We start from the raw sequence: 9,382 nt of genomic DNA, 5'->3' as shown, positions 1-9,382 counted from the left end.
CTGGGTGAAGTAATCCTGATTGGAGGATTCTCCAAAATCTCTGGGTGAAGTAATCCTGATTGGAGGATTCTCCAAAATCTCTGTTTTCCAGACACAGCTACTTGGTTTCTCGTTTCTCTTCTTTCCTCCTTTCTTATCACCTGCCTTCGCTCCCCATCCTCTCTCTCCCCTGCCCTCTTCTCCTGCTCCCTCCCCTTCTGCTTTTCTTTCCCTCTCTCTTTGTCTTTTTTCTTTACTTTTAAAAACGTACTTTCTTCCTTCCATCCCCTCTTTCTTTCTCTTCTTCTCTTTCTCTTCCCTTCCTTTCTTCTTTCCTTCTCTTTAACTTTATAATTTGGTAATGTCTTTCTTAAAAACCTGATTTGGGGGCAGCGCCTGTGGCTCAGTGGGTAGGGCGCTGGCCCCATATACCAAGGGTGGCGAATTCAAATTCTGCCCTGGCCAAACTGCAACAAAAAAATAGCCGGGCGCTGTGGTGGGCTCCTATAGTCCCAGCTACTTGGAAGGCTGAGGCAAGAGAATCGCCTAAGCCCAGGAGCTGGAGGTTGCTGTGAGCTGTGTGACACCACGGCACTCTACCGAGGGTGACAAAATAAGACGTTATCTCTGAAAAAAAAAAAGCAAAAACTGATTTTGTGGCTCAGTGCCAGTAGCACAGTGGTTATGACGCCAGCCACATGTACCAAGGGTGGCAGGTTCAAACCTGGTCTGGGCCAGCTAAACAATACTGACAACTGCAATAAAAATAATAATAATAACCAGGTGTTGTGGCAAGTACTTGTAATCCCAGCTACTTGGGAGACTGAGGCAAGAGAATTGCTTAAGCCCAAGAGTTTCAGGTTGCTGTGTACTGTGACTCCATGGCACTCTACCCAGGGCGACATAGTGACCCAAAAAAAACAAAACAAAACAAAACAAAAACTGATTCTGTGAGCTGGGCAACATAACAAGACTCTGTCTTTACAAAAAAAAAAAAAAAATTTAAAAAATGAGCCAAATGTGGTTCACACCTATAGTCTCAGCTACTTGAGAGGCTGAGGTAGGAAGATGGCTTGAGCTCAGGAGTTCCAGGCTGCAGGGAGATACGATGGCACCACTGCACTCCAGCCTGGGTGAAAGACTGTTATCTCTAAAAAATTGACAAAACCACTGTTACAACAACAAATCTACCTTCAGAACAACGCCACATTTTCTGTTAAGCAATGAATAGCAGTTTCACCTCTCCTGTGTTATTGTTTTGTTTAAATCTTTGATTCTTTCCTGCTGTCAAGCTTTGTCAACTGAGGGAGTCTTTTTGACCATCCTGGAGGGACTGTGTAGAGGAACTTGGAGAATCAGTTCCACAGGCTGTTCATGAACCTGACAGAGAGGACACAGCCTGTGCTTGACACCCCAGTAATTTGCTTGTATTAGCTTGTCACTCTCTGCAGCTCTGTTGTCTTGGTTGGTTTGGGTTCCTGTAACCAACACCACAGACTGAATGGCTTAAATGACAGACATTTATTTCTCACAGTTCTAGGGGTCAGGAGGTCCAAGACCCAGGTGCCAGCAGGTGCAGGGCCTATGAGGGCCTGGTTCCTGGTTCATAGCCCTCCCTCTTCTCACTTTTATCTCCACATGGTAGAAGGCACCTCTCTGGGGCAGCAGTTTTCAACCTGCAGGTCGCAACCCACAGGAATTGTATTAAAGGGCCACAGCATTAGGAAGGTTGAGAACCACTCCCCTGGGGACTCCTTTATAAGGGCACAGATCGTGCTCATGAAGGCTCCACGCTGGGGCCCCCTCCTGAAGTTCCACCTCTGAATCCCGTCACCTTGGGGACGGGGATTTCAACATCTGAATTCTGGGAAGACACCAATATTCAGTCCATGGCATCTGTTTTCTTCTTTAAAACACTGGAATAATGACATCTGTATATTTACATGTAAGAATTTAGTAGGGTCTTAAAAATTATTCACAGATTAGAAAATACTGAGACATGTTGCTGTTTTGCTATTTTTAAAAGACGATTACCACTATTGAAGGTGGGAGGGCAGTCATTTTAGGAAAGGCTCAAATGATGACTGTCTTTACCCACCGTCTTAAAAACCTGAGCAATCATAACAATACACATGAAAAGACAGAGGAACTCATAAGTGTTTTGGTTCTCCTTGATGGCACTCTGTGATCATCTACCCTAAATATGGAAAGAGAGCCCCTTTCTGTGTTCAGATTGCAGAAGGGATGGCTTACATTGAGCGGAAGAACTACATCCACAGAGACCTGCGAGCAGCCAACGTCCTGGTCTCCGAGGCGCTCATGTGCAAGATTGCGGATTTTGGCCTTGCTAGAATAATTGAGGATAACGAGTACACAGCGAGGGAAGGTATGTTCTACGGACCATCTTTAGGTGTCTCCTCATTGTTTTATTTTGTTTTTGTCTGTTTTTAACAAAACAATTACAATAGTTATCATTTAAAAACAAACTTTTTGGTACAACATTCAACATGTACCATAATCGTTTCTAAAAAGTACTCCTTTGAATAACTGTCCATGATTCTTTTGTAACTTTTTACAAATGCCATCGTTTGTATTTCAATGAAGCAAAGCCAAACAAAAATAGATTTAGCAAGATCAAGATTCCTTGTTTATATTGTTGGAGTTTTCAGTCAAGCAATGATGTGTACTTTCCTTAACTGTAGAGAAAATACCTGTAACATTAATTCAGAGGTCTTTATTCTGGCCTTTTAATTACAAGTTAAAACATGGACATTATCACACAGAGAACTAAACATAATGATTGATACAAAAATGTACTTACTCCTTTATTTTCCCACATTCTGTATTGTAAACGTGAACCAAAAATGCCCAGAGACAGACGGCTCCCAGCCCCGTCACACCATCTGCAGGCTGCGCACAGTCGGGGGAGCCCAGGCTGCTTCTGCTTCCGGAAGTGTCACCTGTGGAGCTTCTGACCTGAGGATTCTGGCAAAGTTGAATGAATATTTTTGCAGGGTTCACTGTCTTCCAGAAGAACAAGCACTTTCTTGACATCCCTGAGCATTGTTAAACAAGGGTTATTTTTCTTTTAACCATATGTTTGTTATTTCTGGAGGATTCTACACATCTTACAGAGGTGATGAGCAGATTGCAGGCGTTGTTTTGATCTGGTGCCTGTCTCTTGCTTCCCCCATGTGCAGGACAGTTCTCCTCCTGCCTGGAGGCTGTGTCCTCTCATCCCAGACCTGAATGCTTGTCCTCAGCAGAAAGGCAGGAAGAAAAGAAGCTAAAAAAAACACAAACAGCTGAGATATGTTGAGGACGGATAGTGTCTGTGAATGGGCTCTCTGCATTATCTCATTTGTGTCTAAAATAATGCTGCAGGACAGGCATCAGTATTGTCATTATTGTTCCCACCTGACAGATGAGGGCGCAAGAGGTGCTGTAACTTTTGGAGGTCCCTCAGTAAGGGATGGAGCAGGGATTCAAACCCAGGAGATCTAGCCTCAAAGTACATGAAGAGTTAGAATTGACTCCACCAGCTTCTTTGAATTTGACAAGCTTGGAGTCTCACAAAAGTAATGGTTCTCATGGAAAGAGCGTGGCTCAACCCGAAAGCACAGGCTCTAGATCACACAGCACAGCGTCTCCTGTGTCACATCCCACTCCCGACATCACTTGTCAGGGCCCAGGACCGGCCCAGGTCTTGGGCCTGCTTAACGAGGTTCCAGATGTGGACCGCTAAGCTACCTTGCTCAGGAACAATTTCTCTCAGATGTCTGAGGGCTATCTACTTTAGCAGGAGAGAGAGAATAAGAGTAAAGCAGGCTTAGAATAGATAGATCTTAGTTTTTAGCAAAGCTTAGTGATCTTCAGCAGAGAGATTCCCTGCTGGTGTTCTGCAGGCAGGAGAGGAGACAGTCAGAGTAAGCAGGTCCGTGATAGAATGCGCATGCTCCCAACTGCCTGCTCCTCCAGCCTAATATAAGGCTGAGCTCATGCCCCCTCAACACCACAGGTGTAGAGACTGCCAATTAACCACTGCTTTCATCTCACGAGCGCTCATGCTTGTTAGAACTAAATCCCTCTCCATGCCCTTTTCACCAGGGTATTCCATTATTGAGCTATACAGGTATTTCTTAGAACTCTCACTCCTCCTAGCCATAGGCTGTATGGGCTGCTACACTCCTGGCTCGTGTCAGGATGGCAGTGAGGTCACCCACCTTCAATGAGTGGCATTCACTGGCACCTTCGTTACCAGGCTTCCTGTGTAACCGTGCCAGGCCCACGGTTCAACCCACCTAATCCTCACAGCAAGCTGGGGAGTCTGATTGTTCCCCTATTTTACACATGAAGGCACCAAAACAACACAAAGAAGGAAGTGACTTGCCAGGTTCTCGCCAAGAAGGAGAGGCCAGAGCCAGGATTCAAACCTGGCTGTATGTGATGGAGTGGCCAGCCCCCAACCCAGTGCTCCAGGCTGGTGGGGGGTGGGGGTGAGTGCAGGAATGTGTGACAATGTTGTTGGCACGTAGCAGCCACTCCACAAAGCTCTCTACCGTCCTCATTGTTCCTATCTGGATGTCCAGTCTTGGTTGAGTACCACAAAAAATTCTCAGCAAACATACAATCAAGTTAAATGTGTTTTTAAAAATATGGTTGGTAGGAGCCCCTAGCCAGTGGTTCTCAACCTTCCTAATGCCGCAGCCCTTTAATATAGTTCTGTGGGTCATGACCCACAGGTTGAGAACTGCTGCTAGACTTTCCCCGGGGCCTGAATCCCCACTTTCCCCAAGGGTCCCCTGCTTATCTCACGGGGCCAGGCCTGCCTATCCCCCAGCCCTTGACCTCCCCAGGTCTTCCTGAGAAATGAGCAGTCTCATTCTTGGCAAACCATCATTCTGCCAAGTCCTGAAAGTGTCACACATTTTGTTCTATAAGACATTAAAGTTTGGAGTAGCATCTGAAATTCATATTGATACAAATTTAAAGATATTTATCCACAAAATATTCTCATAATAAATACATTTATGTTCCCTGTACACATAGTATGGGTGCATTAGAGAAAATCTGAGCAAGTTAGGTATGTGCATTAGAGGCTGGTGCTGAGGGGCAGATGTGCACACAGCCGAGTCCTTCGCTTCTGTGCTGTGCTGTTTATGTGGCTGTTGTCTAGGAGCATGTCCAGGAAACCGAGGAGAGAAGCAGAATTTTTTAGTATAGGATTTTGCACCATATGTATGTTACCTATTCAAAGTAAATATTTTAAATGAAACATCGAAAAAGGATCATGTGTCCATGACTTGATGTGTAAGTTCAGACACCCAAGTAAGAACCCTGTGTCTTTGTCCTCAGGTGCCAAGTTCCCTATTAAGTGGACAGCTCCAGAAGCAATCAACTTCGGATGTTTTACTATTAAGTCTGATGTGTGGTCCTTTGGAATTCTCCTGTATGAAATCGTCACCTATGGGAAAATTCCCTACCCAGGTATCGTTTACTTACCTATTTATCTTCAAGTGGTATATATGAGAAAAGGTCAAATTGCATGAAGCCATTACCCAAACCCCCACCCCACAAAACCCCAAACCATCCAATCAAAAGCAAAGAATAATCATTTTCTGCCAGAGTTTGATTTTTACTGTATTTAGTAGAAATGGTTCTAAAATATACTTGGACACTTCTCTGCCTTCTTATCTTATGGGGGGCACATTCTTTTCTTTCTTTTGCAGTTTTTGGCTGGGGCTGGATTTGAACCCACCATCTCTAGCATATGGGGTTGGTACCCTACTATTTGAGCCACAGGTGCTGCCCAGGGGGCACATTCTTTTTCTCCACTAATTAACTCTCCACTGGAATGCACCTGGCATGTAGTGAGTACCAGGGGGAGGGTGGAGTAGCCCCCAGTGCCCCTCCAAGCCTGGGCACACCACAGAGAATGGAACAGATGCACAGACAAGCGTTTCCAATGCTTTTTGTTAGTTTTGAAATAGGCTTTGTAAAAAATGCTCTGGAATTGCTACCTCTGCAGGAAATAACCACCTTTTCTCCATTTTTTTTTTTTTTTTTTTTTTTGCAGTTTTTGGCCAGGGGCTGGGATTGAACCCACCAACTCTGGCATATGGGGCAGCACCCTACTCCTCTGAGCCACAGGCGCCACCTCAAAATAACCACCTCTTTTATCAGTGAAAGGTCTTTCCACTCTTGAACATGCTGGTGTCAGTGAGGACTTGGTTCAGTATTCCTGGATTCCTAACAGTGGAAGCCCGAGAAGCCAGATTGTTGCCCATTCCTCCCTTTCTCTAAGGCCTGTGCTAGTGCAGTGAAGAAGAGGGATTTCTCCCAGAGCCTTCACACTCCCAACAAAATTTGTGGATAAAGTAAATTTAAAATTAAATTTTTAATGTCTAAATTGTTCCCTTATTCAAAAAAATAAACTGAGTGTGCCAGGCACTGTAGAGGCCTCAGGGATGCACTGATCTTCGTCCCTGCCCCTCATGGTTATCAGTCCATTCCAGCCTGCTGTGCAGTGGGTGAGCTGTGCTGTGCAGCCCACGAGCGTGGTTTAGGGATTAGTGAGCACTCGCAGGAGGGTTGGGGGAGCTGCTAGTTTTATCCAATGGTCCAGCAACAGCAAGGACTCAGCAATGGGAGGAATAAATGTCCCCTGAGGGAGCAGCAGCGCACGGGCCTCGCCAGTGGGAGCAGGAGGCCAGCGAGGTTGCATCTCTGTGAGTATTTGATGAATGAATGACTGACTCGACTAAGCCATCTCATCTCCAGATGGTCTGCATGCTGCTATGGGTAGGAAAGAAGGAAGCCATCGAGTTGGGGCAGGGTGGCTTGGGGAGAGCCTCAGTGCCAGTAAGAGTGTCTGGTAAGAGTGTCCCCTCCTACTCTGCTGGGATGGAAGCTGAGGAAGGTAGACAGAGCAGCTGTGTCATGTTGTATGTGCTCCTATCACTCCTGCTGCTGAGGCAGGACCAGCCACTCGAAAGTGGGCAGGGGCTTGCTGGGAGCTGACAGGCTCGCATTGGTGCATGGTGGGTAGTTGTCCCAGGAAGTCCCTGTCATGCCAGTGTCTCACTTTCCAACTGACCCCGGCTGCAGATGCTGAAGTCACCAAATTAACACTGCTGCAAGATAGGAAAGATGTTACTCATCAGCCAGACGCCTCACGCTGTACATCTGCACCTCTGTGTCTGTGCCTGCGTCTGCTTCTATACTGTCTGTGATTACATATGAAACCTGATAAAGTAAACTTAGAACCTCAGAAGCAGTGCGTAATACTGTGGTGTGCTACCTGTGCTGCACAGCCACGGCCCCTGAGGCTCAGGGAAGGCCACTGGACCCCTTGCCTGTGGCTGAAAGAGCTCACCCTCACCCACTGTGCTCAATGGCCAGGATTTGGAAATACTTGATACCTGGGGTGAAAAATTATATTGAAAGAATAAAAAAGGCCAGGCATGGTGACTCACACCTGTAATCCCAGCATTCTGGGAGGCTGAGGGAGGTAGATTGCTTGAGCTTCAGTGTTTGAAACCAGCCTGAGCAAGATTGAGATCCCATCTCTACTAAAAATAGAAAAACAGCTGGGTGTTATGGTGGGCACCTGTAGTCTCAGCTACTTAGAAGGCTAAGGCAAGAAGACTGCTCAAGCCCAAAAATTTGAGATTACTGTGAGCTATGATGCCATGGCACTCTACCCAGGATGACCGAACAAAATTCTGTCTCAAAAATAAATAAATAACAGAGCAAAACTCTGTCTGAAAAACAAATAAACAAACCAGTAGAAGAATGGTGAGAATTACACACACACACATATTAGAACCAACCAGAAACCATCTACTGGTCTGTCCCCCAGTTGGCTTGTCCCTTGTAAGGGTTTGTCTTTGGGGCTCTGATTGATGGATTTTCTAGTCACGGTATGTTATGAGAGCCTCTAGCATTAGCAATTATGAACAGAATTAAGCAATCCTATTTACTTGAACATCAGAGGACTAGATTCATGGAGAGCATAGAGATGGGTAAACATTGCCAAAGTATGCCATTTTCCACCATTGTTATAACACTATTCATGGAAGAGATGCTATTGATAATTGAATTATCTGAGAATACTTTACCCAGTAAAGTGATAGATTTTTTTTTAACAGAAGCCATATGACCAGCTCTACAAAATAAAAAGAAGATAAAATAAAAGAGATAAAATACAAAAAAAGAAATAAGAAAGCCCTATATAAAGTGAACACATATTTTTAGAGGGAAAAATGCTAAAAGGTGTAATATTACACGTTATTATCCTTGAGTAAAGAGATAATAGGTTACATTTTCTTTCTGACACATTTCTAAAGTTTATAATTTTTTCTTCTTTCTTTTTTTGTTTCCTGGGACAAAATCTTGCTAGAGTGCTGTGGCGTCACAGCTCACAGCAACCTCAAACTTCTGGCTGAAATGATCCTCCTGCCTCAATCTCCTGAGTAGCTGGAACTACAGGCACCTGTTATGATTTCTGGCTAATTCTTTTCTTTTCTTTTCTTTCTTTCTTTTTTTTTTTTTTTTTGAGTAGACACAAGGTCTCACTCTTGCTAAGGCTGGTCTCCAACTCTGAGCTCAGGCAGTCTGCTCTCCTCGGCCTCCCAGAGTACTGGGATTATAGGCGTGAGCCACCATGCCCAGCCAAAAAGTTTATAATTTTTTCAAGGATATTTTTATTAAATATTTTATTCTCACACACATTAGCTCTAAAAAGCTTCTAATCAAAAATTGGCACTTGGGCCCCCCATCTCCTCAAAGAAATCTACTTGCAGAAATTTTGGTCATTTATTTTAGTATTTGCTATTCATAGTTCTCAATGTTATACTTTTGCCTCTTGAATAAAGTGGAGTTTGTTTGTTTCTTTTCCATTTTACTTATTCGTAAGTAAGAATCTGGTCCCATGGTTTTAAATTCCAGCGAAGGTGAAAGGCAGCCGGCTCTACCTCGGCCACACAGTTCCGCCACTCGGCGACCTGGTGATGGTTTCTACTCTGGAGACCTGTAAGCAGAGTCAGAAGTTTTGCCCTTTCGTGTGTGGCTTACTTCACCCAGCATCATGTCCCCAGGGTCCCTGTGTGGTGTGGCCTGCATCAGAAGTGCCATACTCTGTCCTCAGCCTTTCTCCTCACCCCTGGTCTTCATCCCACACGAGCTCCATCCCTCCAGGATGAGCGTGGACCCTCTCCACTCCATTTCTCCAGCATTCAGGCAGGCTCTGGGTACTACCCTGTCTGGAACCACTGACCCTGCTCTCCCTCGTTGTGTGCCAGCCACTTGCTAGAACCTACCTAGGGCCTGTGGGGATAGCCCTCCTGCCTGCTGCCCCCTCTGCGGGCACCTCCCAGGGCCTGTGGGGATAGCCCTCCTGCCT

At 45.3% G+C, this 9,382-nt stretch overlaps 1 protein-coding gene across 3 annotated transcripts in view; it reads left to right on the top strand.

Moving 5' to 3' along the window:
* Positions 1-9,382, top strand: part of LYN (LYN proto-oncogene, Src family tyrosine kinase) — a 92,894-nt gene that overhangs the window by 76,304 nt on the left and 7,208 nt on the right. For all 3 annotated transcript variants that reach the window (XM_023515403.1, XM_003793681.3, XM_023515402.1), the window contains exons 11-12: positions 2,212-2,365; positions 5,335-5,466. In XM_023515403.1, the coding sequence (XP_023371171.1) occupies positions 2,212-2,365; positions 5,335-5,466 (286 nt within the window). The remainder of the gene's footprint in view (positions 1-2,211; positions 2,366-5,334; positions 5,467-9,382) is intronic.

This window comes from Otolemur garnettii, unplaced genomic scaffold (assembly GCF_000181295.1).
Source record: "Otolemur garnettii isolate 467f Iridium unplaced genomic scaffold, OtoGar3 scaffold00071, whole genome shotgun sequence".
NCBI classification, from domain to species: domain Eukaryota; kingdom Metazoa; phylum Chordata; class Mammalia; order Primates; family Galagidae; genus Otolemur; species Otolemur garnettii.
The sequence above is the reverse complement of the archived record's forward strand: the minus strand, read 5'-3'. Positions and strand labels throughout refer to the sequence as shown.